The 14,463-nt window shown below is 44.3% G+C and overlaps 1 protein-coding gene across 1 annotated transcript in view; it reads left to right on the top strand.

Annotated features, from left to right (window-relative positions):
* The window catches only part of grin3ba (glutamate receptor, ionotropic, N-methyl-D-aspartate 3Ba), a gene marked incomplete at its 5' end in the record, with an annotated part of 113,995 nt that overhangs the window by 87,546 nt on the left and 11,986 nt on the right, over positions 1 to 14,463 (top strand). The window contains one exon of the mRNA XM_079528446.1: positions 1,181 to 1,296. Coding sequence (XP_079384572.1) covers positions 1,181 to 1,296 — 116 coding nt within the window. The remainder of the gene's footprint in view (positions 1 to 1,180; positions 1,297 to 14,463) is intronic.

Here is a 14,463-nt window from a genome sequence, read left to right as displayed (position 1 = left end):
CCTCTGTTCATCCCAGCCATTATGGACATGTTGAGGACCCCTCTGTTCATCCCAGCCTGTGTATGGACATGTTGAGGACCCCTCTGTTCATCCCAGCCATTATGGACATGTTGAGGACCCCTCTGTTCATCCCAGCCATTATGGACATGTTGAGGACCCCTCTGTTCATCCCAGCCAGTGCATAGTGTTGTCAGTGTATGGACATGTTGAGGACCCCTCTGTTCATCCCAGCCAGTGCATAGTGTTGTCAGTGTATGGACATGTTGAGGACCCCTCTGTTCATCCCAGCCAGTGCATAGTGTTGTCAGTGTATGGACATGTTGAGGACCCCTCTGTTCATCCCAGCCAGTGCATAGTGTTGTCAGTGTATGGACATGTTGAGGACCCCTCTGTTCATCCCAGCCAGTGCATAGTGTTGTCAGTGTATGGACATGTTGAGGACCCCTCTGTTCATCCCAGCCAGTGCATAGTGTTGTCCGTGTATGGACATGTTGAGGACCCCTCTGTTCATCCCAGCCAGTGCATAGTGTTGTCCGTGTATGGACATGTTGAGGACCCCTCTGTTCATCCCAGCCAGTGCATAGTGTTGTCCGTGTATAGACATGTTGAGGACCCCTCTGTTCATCCCAGCCAGTGCATAGTGTTGTTTGTCACAGTGATACTCTGGATCCACTGGAGGACATGGTCAGCAGTGTCTGAAGCTTCCGGGGAATAGTGTATAATTGGGGGTTCTTGGGGTCAATCAGATCGATATATAGCGGTTGTGCCGAGGACTCTCCGGAGGTCTTATCAGTCCACAACAGAGACTGTTGGTAATGATCCATGTGTTCACGCAGCGTATTAGCATGCAGCTAATCTCAGCCACACGATATGGTAGAGTGACAGCTATAGTGTGACACCTCATCCACAAAGCTCACGGAGCCCTAGGAGAGAGTTTGATGAGGTGAATCCAATATGTTGAAGAAATTGGAATTGCGTCCAAACAAAAAAGCAAAGAAATGCATGTGTTTTTGCACAAAAGACACCCGATACTCATTCAACAGACAGTATAGGACTATTAAATGCTTTGGACTATAAAATGCTTTGCCTCACTCTTATGTGGTGTGTGTGTGTGTGTGTGTGTGTGTGTGTGTGTGTGTGTGTGTGTGTGTGTGTGTGTGTGTGTGTGTTTGTGCTGAAGGACAGATCCTCCTCTCCTGGATGCCTTCATCATGGATAAAGCCCTGCTGGACTATGAGGTGTCCATTGATACCGAATGTAAACTGCTCACAGTGGGCAAACCATTCGCCATAGAGGGTATGTAAGCGCGCGCACATACACACAACACACACACACACACACACACACACACACACACACACACACACAGCACACCCACCTGCAGGCACACAATTCACAAATACAATTTACAACAATTTAGGCATTTAGCAGATGAGATACTTACATGTGCAATATAGGCATGTGCAATATCGGCATAAATGGCATGAAGCCCAGTCAGCCAATGACAGGGTAAATTGTCAAGTAGCATACACAGAGTGCAAAGAAAACAATCAAGTGCTACAAAGTAACTAGAGTATAGGAATAGGATACCAGGTAAACATCAAACCTAGCGTCCGTCTAAGCATATAACATACAGTACATAACGTACTTAGTAACCAACATACGTCTGCAACGTACTGTGTAGCATCTATCAAAAATATAGGCAACTAGAACTGCACTCTGTCGAGTGCCTACTTGCTCGTTGCACACAAGTAGGCCATAAATGGCCTACTTGCGCAACAGATACTTTTAACATATGTCTATATATGTGTATATGTCTATATGTATGTATATGTAGTTTCTGCATATGTCCCTGACACTGAAACATATCATCATTACGTCACCATCGTCAACCAATTATACTACGGCGTTGGTACATAATCTTCATCACGGTTCACGGAAAGCATACCTGCACGGTCAGCTTCCGTTTGTCCGTATGACATCATATCACGTACATTCTAAGGGACATTGGTACATATCTCCATCACGTCATGGGACATTATGCTTCGTAGCATGACGGAAAACATACCTGCACGGTCAGCTTCGTGCCAGCATATAATAATAATAATAATGGATTTTATTTATAATGCACTTTACATTCCTCGGAATCTCAAAGTGCTACAGTAGGCAAAATTATGAAACAATAGGTAAAAACATTACATGATTAAAAGCACACAGTTTAGCATCAGGAAACAAAAAACATGAGGTCAGGGAATAAAATCAGTGGGTTTGGGGGAAGGCCTTATTAAAAAGGTAGGTCTTTAGTCCTCTCTTGAAGCAGTCGATTGACTGTGGCGCTCTCAAGTGTGCGGGGAGAGCATTCCACAGTTCAGGGGCAGCTGTGCAGAAGGCCCTGTCACCCATGGTGCGCAGGTTGAGGCAGGGGTTGAGGCAGTATGTGTTTGATGAGCGGAGGGTGCGGGTTGAGGGTTTCAGGGAGACTAATTCTTTGAGGTAGAGGGGGGCGTTTCCATGGACGCATTGGTGGGTGAGCAGGGATATTTTGTATTGTGTTCGGGGGGCCAGTGAAGTGAGCGGAGGATGGGTGTGATGTGTTCTCGTTTGCGCACTCTCATCAGGATCCTAGCAGCGCTGTTTTGGATGTATTGGAGCCTTTGACGTCATAACATGTGCTGGCCCCGGACACACGCATCGTAGCACCTGACTGATAACATTACTTGCACGCTCTGCTTGCGCAAGTAACAAGAAGTGATAGAAGGAGTGAGGAGTGCTAAGGTGTGCGTTTCCCAAGACTGGTGGAAGTCGTATAGCAATCTACTGCCAATGGCTCTGTGGCTCGATCTGTCTGTCGTTGGATTGGCTCCGATCTTTGATAAGCTCGCAGGCTTGGCTGACACAACGTCCTTCGTATATGTCCTCGATGGAGAGAACAACCGAATGACCCTTGCCATTACTTTGCAGTTGGGGTCAGTACACTTCCCATAGCAGACCGTGTTGTAAATTGTAATGCAGACGGCATCCAGAAGCCAAAGGAAGGGAACGCAGCAGGAAGAGACATATATGGAACTTTTGGGTGGTTGAGGACAAGGTGCATCGTGGCATTCTTCATCAGTTGTAGGTGTTTGAGTCAACACGCAGTCACACCAGAGTCCACACACAGCAACACTATTGAAATGGAAATACCCCTCACCGTGGGAGCTAAAGGCAAACAGAGCACACACCTGTTGACAGTCCTTGAAGTACTTTCTGGTGCTGGGAATTCTGACTGAACTACTGAGCGATGTGACAGAATCAATGCAGTGCGTTATTCCCCGGGGTTGGCCAAGCGTGTGTGAAGCAGGTCAGGGTGGACGTCATAAGGGGAGTGTATATAGACGCCCCTTGTGTTTGAACCTGACGGTGGGTTCAGAACAGGAACAGGAGGAGGAGGAGAGGAGACATGAGAGGAGTGAAGTGGCAGAGACAGCAGGAGGAGTTGAGATTGGTACAGGTATAGAGATAGGGAGGAGCAAGTACTGTACCGACTACAAGTCTCCTGTACCTGAGCAGAGTGTATGACTGTTCAGCATATTAGGAGTTGTGCTGCCAGCGACCTCATTGTGTCAAACTATAGCATGCATGTCAGCATGCTGTGGTGTTTGCGTAAACGTTCCTGGGACCCCAAGTTGAACTGTATAGGAGAATTAAAGCAGAGTTGCAGAGTTGCAAATCATCAGAAGCATGCTTTAGCTTTCTTTATAATTAATTATAAACATATGGGAGTAATACAACCACGGGTGAAGTCTGGTGAAATACCCATAGATTTTAATGGAATGAAAATTCTTCTGGGACCAACAGGAGGGGAAATAGCGCCGTGCGCTTGTGGATCTGCTATTTTCACTAGTTTTGGTCCTGGGCAAACGTCTAACAATCTCTCTTTTGGGTCTCGACCTGAAAAGTTTGGGAAGGACCATAAATGGGAACTGCAGCGTTTCCATTGCTTCCGCACTGGCTTCATTTGCAGCGGTGGATGCCTGCCGCCTGGTTCTGACTGAGGGGCGGAGGTCATTTCACAGCTTGGGACCCAGGAGGGACAGTCGCTTGGAGTGTTGTCATAGCTGGTGTGCAGGAAGGGTGTAGGGGTGGAGCATGTCCTGGAGGTAAATGGGGTGCCATGCCCTTGATTGACTTGTAGGTCATCGTTTATTTTATTGGATATGGGCAGCAATGGCAACGGCTTCTTTAACCTATCCTCTCTCTGGCTGTCTATTGCCTTCTCCCTTCCTCTCTATCTCTCCATCTTATCTCTCTCTCACTGTCCCTTACACACACAAGAGAAGACACACGCGCGCATGCAGAGTGATCAAATGGATAGTGCTGTGATTGACAGTGATCTCTCTGAGAGAAGCAGAGTGCTGCAGGGTTAACAAACAGCCCACAGCCATTTATTATTAAGCATCGGGCCCAGTCAAAAGCTGTGTGTGCGTGTGTGAGAGAGAACTTTATGCTCGTGTGTACAGTAGAACTATCTATCTGCATGCGTGTGTGTGTGCGTGCACACATATTCACACAGGTGCGTGACTGCCAAGGTAGTGTCTGCTTCAGAAGAACTGTGTGGGTCCATGCAGATGTATACTTTCCCTTTGTTTTTTTAGTTTTAGTTAGAGCTGCTGCTGTGTGTGCTGAGCAAAGGTTTGCATGCAAAATATAGTGTATACGTGTTTCTGTCTATGCGCACACAAACATTTTGTGCTGATTTGAATATTATGCGCATATGATTTTCTATGTGCATGTGTGAACTATCCAGTTAACTATAATATAGTTGATAGTTCAAACATGCACATAGAAAATCACACACACACTCATTTTATTATTGCACATTTGCATATTGTTCACTTATGAGCGAATGTGCAATAATAAATTAGTGTGTGTGTGTGTGTGTGCGCGCGCGTGTGTGTGTGTGTGGGTGCGTGCATGCATGCATGTGGATGGGCACGTGTGTGGGTGGACACATGCATTTTGAGCTTGCGTCGGTGCAAATATTCATACTGGTGTGCTTCCATAACGCACGTCTGCGTTTCTCATTTTGGAGACAGACAGCTGAACTAATAAGTACGAGCAAGGCTGCCACTTGGGACCTGGTGCTGTCCCCCATACATACCCAAACTCTTGTCAGTCACTGACAGACGCCATGCCCATGTTAAATCACGTCTGCCTATTCCTCCTCTCCACTACCATGTGGTTGCTCTCCCTCCGTGTCCATCGCTCTGGGATGAGCTGACCTCATCTGCCTCCGCGGTGCAATCGTGTGATCTCTGCCGTGGCCAGGCTCAGCCGATTAGCACCAATGACATATAAGCAAGCCTGAGTTGGTATGCAGAGCAGGTTGCAAAGCGATGGCTGGGGCTTTAATTCGATGACTCTCACACGAAAAAGGTCATCAATGAATCTGTGTTTTCTTTTGATCAGACACGCTGAGATAGAAATAAGGAACGCGGCCAAACATAGACATGCAGAGGAGGTGGAGAAAGGAGAGACAGACAAACGGGGCAGACAAAAGTGAGGCAGAGCGAGGGAAAGAAAAGACGGGAGAGAGACAGAGCAGAAAGAAAGTTGTAAATAAATAAAGGCTAGGAGAGGGCAGGGAAGGGAGGGGAGAGGAGAAGACACAAATTATAGAGAAAGCAACAACTGAGGTAGGCGAGGCAGCGACAGTGAGTAGAAGGAGGAGATAGAGGACTTTCATTTGGCCACACTGCCAGTCTGTGCCTTTCTGCACAGCAAGTGATAAAAGACCCCAGCCAACAGAGGCCACCTAATCAAGACAAAGCCCTCAACCCCAACCAACCAGGGAGAGAGACAGAGTAGGCCGAGACACTGATGAAAAGGAAAGAGGAAAGGGGGCTGTTGTTCGGCTTTCCGAGAGGGGGAGAGTACATATTGGAGAGTGGCCTGTTTGGTGTTTGGAGACTGGAGATAGGAGAGAGGAGGGAAGTGGGAGTTCATAGTTGCTGCGGGCAGCCAGGGAGCCATCTGAAATTAACTGTCTACAGACAGAGAGAGAGAGAGTGTGAGAGAGAGAGAGAGACAGAGAGAGAGAGAGAGAGAGAGAGATAGAGAGAGAGATAGAGAGAGAGAGAGATAGAGAGATAGAGAGAGAGAGAGAGAGAGGGGGGGGGGAGGGGGGGGGGGGGGAGAGGGAGAGAGAGAGATGTAGGAGTGTGTGCTGTTGTGGTCTGTATTTCCCACGAGTGCTGTGGAGATGTTTACGACAGCCTGGACACACCCCATTAATAACTTCGCCACTGAACATCCAGACGCTTGTCTGTGGGTGTGAGTGGATGAGTGGATGTGGCCATGGAAGAATAGAGTCTGCTGTGCATTTGTGCGTGTGTGTGTACTGGGAGAGTATTATAAGTTGAATGATTACGTGGGTGGCTGTGGATTTATAAGCGTGCGTGCGTGCGTGTCTGTGTGCGTGTGTGGTGTGTGTACATTTTGTCTGATTATGTCTATATCAGGGCTGTCAAAAGATTTCATTTTTAATCAGATTAATCACAGCTAACATGTGATTAATCATGATTAATTCCTAAATATGCCCCAAATATGCCCATTTCTCTGTACAGTATATTGTTGTGGAAACGGAAAGATAAATTACGGCAGATATATGCATTTAACGATGTTTATTATGACAAATATAAAAACCAAGTGTGCACCCTTGGTTGTGCTACTGAAACGGTGAAGGAAAGGCATAATGGGATTTATTAACTACTTACAGCAGTGAGGTCGGAAGAGAGCGGGGAATGGTGTGTGTGTGTGTGTGTGTGTGTGTGTGTGTGTGTGTGTGTGTGTGTGTGTGTGTGTGTGTGTGTGTGTGTGTGTGTGTGTGTGTGTGTGTGTGCACACATCACATTTTACAAGAGTGATGTGTGCCTGAATTTGAGTGTACATCTGTTAAGGCATGTGTGCGTGCGTGGGTGGGTTTAGGTTTATTTATTTAGCACATAGTACAAAAAATAGACAATACATATCGAAGAACAAAAATACAATGCAAGGAAAGGAAGAAGCCAGCTGGCTTATTTGGAATCCTTTCCTGTAAGGAAGAGGTCATTGATTAAACAGATTAAAAGTTCATTAAGAACAATACAAAAGTTGGCAAAGGGAGCAGCTGTGAAATAAAAACACAGACTGCACAAAAAAGGGAAATAAACAATACAGCAACAAACACATCAAAGTAAATCATGTAATCTACAGAGAGGAAGAAATAAGATATTTCTTTAGATGTTTCTTAAATATTGGCAAGGATAATGAGGATTTAAGTGAAGCATTTAGGGAATTCCATAGATGAGGGCCTCTAAATTTGATGAAAGATTGATGTTTGGAAGTGCGACAATAGGGTAATTCAAAATCATCTCTTTGCCTTGTGGGGTAGGAGTGGCCACTAGGGGGCGGCGGTGCCTTGTGGGGTAGGAGTGAATGTCAGAAGTAACACGGAAAACAATGTGAAAAGAAGAGGGAATGTCTTGTTTGCATTTTGATGGCTGTGGGAGTAGAATCTGTGTGGTGGTGGTATTTGTGTGGGGGTGTCTGGGCATAAGAACCCAGCACTGTATCCCCACTTGTGTTCCACCATTTGACGGAGGAGCTTCCAAAGATAGACGGAGATACGTATAGGCGCCTTCCAAGAGAAGAGGGGTTAGCTAGGAGGAGGGGTACTCAGAAATGGGAAGCCATGGGATTGTGAAAGTGGGCCGAGATATGAAAGGAAGGATGAAGTGAACAACAAGTGAAGTGGTGATGGAAATGGGAATTGAGCAAAGCTAACAAACAAAGTAAATGAAGCACGCGCATCCACAGTTTAAAAAGCCAAGCGCTGGGCAGACGCACACAACACAAAAGAATAGAGTCCACACTGGATCCAACTCCAAAAGTATTGTTATAGTTAGTGTGGTTGCCCTAAAGGGCAACCAGACTATTGTAATTGTAACACTTTATTTTTTTTATTTTACTGGAGTAACCCTTTTTTTGAAACGCTACTCCTCCCACAGTTTTAACTGTACGCACTTGACCCATATGTCAAATTGACCGGAAAAATCGGAAATGGTGTGCTTGCTCATTGCTAAGAGAAATATTGTATAGTTTAATTGATATGAATTTATTAGTGAATTAAATTTCCCCATTGACATGAATGGGAAAATGCGAAAAATCACGTTCAAGTATTTTTTCCTCGGAGACCGTAAGGGCTATAGTTACAAAACTTGGAGGGATAATTCGTAATACTTACTAAAATTAATGAACTTATAATTATATCGGTCGGCCTCATGGTGGCGCTATAACAGCCCACTTTACGTTTTGGCTTATAAGTCTTGAACCGTAGGTCGTAAATTCAAAATTCCTTTCTCCCTGTATTCCTTGGGCCATGACGCATCTCCCCATATAGGCCACGCCCATTTGCGTCATGATAGATTTTCCGCCATTTTGAATTTTCTCCAAAACACACTTTTTGCTCCTCCTCCTACAGATTTTGTCAAAATCTCACAAGAATTGGTACACATGATCTCTGGACCTTTCCGATGAAGACACCACAGGCGGAATTTTGATAGTGCGTATCGTTCGGCCGTAATCGGCTTCCGAAGTTAGTGGGATGGGCCTATTTTACAAAAAATGCCTAAAATCCCGAACGAAATGTCCGATCCATCCCAAATTTGAATCACATGTCGCGGGTGGTTAAATCAACCAAGTACCAAAAGCAATTCCATTTTCATCCATAGGGGGCGCCGCAAATGCGAGAAATGTAACCGTTTGTCGCAAAAACATGATTTTTGGGGGATAAATCATACTTACGCATGATCGCAGGGGTGACGCAACATTGTAATTGGCTGGCAATATCAGTGGGAGGGGCATATGTGAGCCACTGCGGCAACCACACTTTGCAATTTTTTAAAATTGCGACCTTTCTAGTTTGAGCTTGATCCAGTGTGTGGACTGACTGGACTCTAGTGTTTTGGAGCTTGATCCAGTGTGTGGACTGACTGGACTCTAGTGTTTTGTGAAGTGAGCAAAGCTAAACATGGGCTCCAGGAAATGTTGAGAGGGGAACAGAAATGAGTTCTGACACAAACGGAGGAGAGGAGAGAGGAGGGGAGGGCGCAGGTGAAGAAGGGAAGGAGTGATTGGTTGGACAGTGTTTTGTCATGTAGGTAGCAGAGTGTGACAAGATCTTTCTTGAACCTAAGCCGCCGTCTCTAGCCCCATCATACCTAACTCACTTTGACAGACCACACACACACACACACACACACACACACACAGGCACAACATACACACAAAATTGGCAGACAGGTCTGATGTTCCCTCACAATTACTTAGAAACACAAAGCCGCCACACACACACACACGCACAAACACACGCACGCACGCAGGCGGAGCAGATTCCGTTCCACCTGCCCGCAAACCCACAGGCATATGTGTGAACATGCATGCACATCCAGGTCAGCTGACACATCTGGCACTGGGCACACACACATGCACACACACATGCACACACAGCCGACAGGTCTGGCACAAAATGCAGTACATAAACAGAAGGCTTCGACAGGTCTGCCTCTTTGACTGCAATACAAATTACATGAAAGGAATAAGAGCAGGAGGTCGTGTACAGCAACTAAACCATTTGGCGGGATGAGTTTCTTTCATCATGCACCTGCTGCATCATTATGCAGTGCAGAGCAAAGCAGCAGAAATACATGAGTCTGGTCGTCTAATTATCCACCTTGATGCTATGCTCTGATTAAAGCACGTAGATATATATCATTTTAAATCCGTCAGTGGGATTCACTGCTGCTATAAGGTACCCCCACATGCGCACTGCACATGAATGCACAGATTGCACGCATGCACACACAGTCACGTAGAAGCTCACTTTCTCTGATACTGGAGTTGAACACGTACTGTACAAATAAGTCATTTCCATTTAGTACAATGCTTGGTTACTCCCCAGGCGAGATGTAATGAACTCAAAACAGCGATGTGGATTATACGGACTGTAACTCGCAGACATCATCGCACATGCTGGCATCCAGAGTGTTCAGTATTTATTATACTGCACCGTTCGCTTTTCTACAACTGCTGCAGCCACGTTTGTGCCAATTTCACCCTGGCTAAGTTCAAGTTGTGGGGGTCGGCAGGCGGACAGATATATGTCCATATATGGATTTAACATTTGCAATGCAACGTATTGTCAACTAAATAACCCAGCAACGGCAGGCAGGCTTATAGCAACACGTTCTCACTCCCTTATAGCACAAATCAGTGAGAAGATGAAACAGAGAGAGCCTATTTCACCCAAAGCATACACATCTGGCGAGCTGCCAGAGCTGTGGCTCACAGTGATCATCATTCCAATACCAAAGTCAGGCGATCTCACCAAGATGGACAAATACCACAGGGCATCAGCCTCAGCTCACACAAGCCAAGGTTCAGTAGCCTGGCAGGGCCAGACTCATAACGTGGATTCACTGACGCTTTCTCCCCGCGGGGACGTCCCCTGCAGGACACCCTTTGATATGACTGAGGCTGAAGCCACCAGGGAGTTGTCTATGGAAATAGTGAGATCCTGCATGAGGCAGGACTTACCAAGAGAAGAAGAGGAGCTCGGTCTTGTTGTCTGGGTTCAGCTTCTAGGTGGTGAGAATCCATCCACTATGAGATGTCGGCCAGACATACATGCACTGTTCCACCTGAGTGGCAGAAGAAAGGGGGGACAGTTGTTGGGACAGTTGAGGCAATAATTATCTGTGTGTTCAGGAGATTGTATGCATTGGCTTCCCTGTCACTAAGCCAGTATGTGTCACATATCAGTATAAATGGCACGACTTCCCCATATGCATGTGCTGGCCTATAATATAATAAAATATAGCCTGTAGCACTTGCCCTAGCCTTGACGGCATTGCAGGCTCATGCAAAGGCTATACAATGTGATTTGGAGAGTATGTTACATGTAGACAGGTGCCAGATTAATTTGTAGACCTGGCATCCTATAGTGGAGTGGAGTGGCTCAGGTCACTGCTGTAAATAACATAATCATCCACGGCACTCCTGAAGGATACATTCGTTTTTAGAACCTTATGTTATATTACGCTACGAAAATATGTTAATCTTTACCTCTAAGATCCAGTATATCACAAGGAAAACTTGAGAATATCAATTTCCAATAGGACAGATTGAAAATAACTTTTTTACTTGAACCCCATCAGCATCGCTATTCTGGGAGGGGGGGGGGGGGACATTCGGCAGAAATAGCCGATCTGCAAGCTCACACTGAGCTTGCAGATCTGTTATTTTTGGTGAAGAGACTTGGTGATGAATTCCAAATATTATCAAAGTAATCTGCGGCACTCCTGGACTTGTCAAGGCACCCTAGGGAGCCACGGCACCCGTTTGAGAAAGCCTGCTATAGTGTGTAGTTTCAATGTAGAGATTCTTATATAGATCCTAGATTACTATTTCTATACATTTTACCTCATGTTTACTGTAAGTCGCTCTGGATCAAGAGCATCTTCTAAATGACTACATTGCAAATTGTTATTGTGGTAAAGACAGATACTACCTTTCCACTTATATTTCTATATGCTAGCTACATGTGTATTCAAGTTTGTAGTTCAGAGTTTGTTTTCACATCCTGACTAAGTTTGCATTTTTAATATACTTTTCAGGTTACAAAGGATACATAGACAATATAGCTTGTTTGAAACATCCAGATATATTGATATTGAATATGATATTCAATGATATTGAAGCTCATTGCTAAACGCATACTTACTTCCTGTTACTGGTCTGATCCTCCTAAAAGAGTCACACATGACTCCAGGGCTCCTTTTATAGGGAGGGGAAAGTAATTGGAACATACCATTTGAAAGGGGAGTTTGCATTTTACTTGAAACCGTATATAGTTCATACAAAGAGTGGTGTTGCTAAAACCATGTACAATACTTACCTTGTGTAAGGTGATTTGTTATGTCAATTAATTTAATTTAATGGTGATGTCATGTAGTGATGCTTTGCTAAGGGTAGTTGGTTTGTCCCAACAAAGGAAAGGCCCAGATGGGGGGCATTTCATTCATTCCAGCAGTATAATGCAACTATTTGGATGCCAACTGCCATAAAACCCCACAAAGAACAAGAAGATGTAATTCATTCCTGTTTCAGGTAGTAGAGAGGAAAGAGGGGGCACAATGCTGCGGATAGCTTTGCCCTAATTGTTGACATATTTCCTTCTTCTTACTGGTACTGAAATACATATTTTAGCACATACTGTATGTAGAGTAGAGTGCAGGATTACAGTCTCGAATACTACAGTTGTGCAGGTGCAATTTTATTTTATTGTATTCTAATTTATTTCTGAACATATGCTATTTGCACTGATTTATTGAACCTTTAATGAATACAGTTTGTTTGGGTTAGCCATACACAACTGGTGTGTATGGCTTGGATTTCTTTTTTCAGAAAAGTCTCTCTTATTTAACATCATTCACTCGGCAGAAGCAACTGGCAGAGATTCTTGGTTGTGGGGGAATCCATGAGGACGGAGAAATGAAGGGGAATTTATCATTGCGTGGTGCCCCCCAAACACACACACACACACACACACACACACACACACACACACACACACACACAGTCACACACACACACACACACACACACACACACACACACACACACAGTCACACACACACACACACACACACACACAGTCACACACACACACACACACACAGTCACACACACACAGTCACACACACACACACACACACACACACACACACACACACACACAGTCACACACACACACACACACACACACACACACAGTCACACACACACACACACACACACATACACACACACACACACACACACACACACAGTCACACATGCACACACACACACACACACACACACACACAGTAACACATAGTCACTCACACACACACACACACACACACACACACACACACACACACACACACACACACACACACACACACACAGTAACACATAGTCACTCACACACACACACACACACACACACACACACACACACACACACACACACACACAGTAACACATAGTCACTCACACACACACACACACACACACACACACACACACACACACACACACACACACACACACACACACACACACAGTAACACACACACACACACACACACACACAGTAACACATAAGACCTGCCTGAGGCCTTGTAAAAGCCTATCTCCCCATGCCGCAGGATGTGTAACTTCAACCTTGAAATCCCCTTTGAATGCGATTGGTTTCCCAAAACAGTTGGTGCAGACTTGAATCTGGATGATATGTCATTTCTGTCCATATCCGATATTAATTATTAATTGCTGTTATGGCAGATAACCACTATAAACCGATGTTGATATGATCTCATTCTGTAAAAAAAAATGAATAATGATTTTGTCCATTCTGAAAAAGGCACATGGAATTTGAAAAAGCAATGCCTCTTTATTCCATAACTAGGGATGCACCATTATTGAAATGTTGGCTCATATCCCAACATAATCAGTTTGAATGTAATATTTTTATTTAAAAATGTTCCAACTTGTTGACCCTTTTGAAAGCTTGAGCTTCCCCAGAAAACCCTGATAAAATCTGCAGCTTTCATCATAAGCCTTTTCAACATACTGTGTGTTCTAAAGGAAATTGAAAATGAAATGCATTTTGATTTTTATTGTCCATTCTACAACTCTATTAGGGAGAGACTTTTTAATAAGATAGATCCAAATCATGAATTTATATGGTTGGAGGACTTCGAGAAACTGAAACGCCTATTTCAAAAGTTTGCCTCATTCCTTGAAAAGGCCTGGTCAATGAGGAGGAGGGCCATTTACATGTAAAATGGCCTTGTTTATTTGTTTTCATTTTGTTTTCATTTTTGTTCAAATACTGTACAAATATACTGTATTCATGTATTTAATAATGCATTTTGGAATATGTACAGGAAGGACTGTAATGTCACTTGTTTTCAATGTAATTTGTTAAATGTGTCATATAATCCCATATGGGATGGGCCAAAGTGGCATGACAGACAAGAAAATAATATTTCATTCATTCATTCATTCATTCATTCATACTGTAATTATTATAAAATAAAACATCGGCTAATAACCAATATTATTATAATATTTAATATTACAATTAATATTATTTTGATATCGGTTCGATACCATTTTAAGGCCACCATCGGGCGATACCAATATGATGACCGATTAATTGCCCATCCTTAAGTTTGTTTACTGATCTTATACTCTCTCTCTCTCTTTCTGTGTGTGTGTGTGTGTGTGTACGTGTGTGTGTGTGTGTGTGTGTGTGTGTGTGTGTGTGTGTGTGTGTGTGTGTGTGTGTGTGTGTGTGTGTGTGTGTGTGTGTGTGTGTGTGTGTGTGTGTGTGTG

This window comes from Electrona antarctica (genome assembly GCF_951216825.1).
Source record: "Electrona antarctica genome assembly, chromosome: 18".
NCBI lineage: Eukaryota > Metazoa > Chordata > Actinopteri > Myctophiformes > Myctophidae > Electrona > Electrona antarctica.
This window is presented reverse-complemented; position numbering and strand designations above follow the sequence as displayed.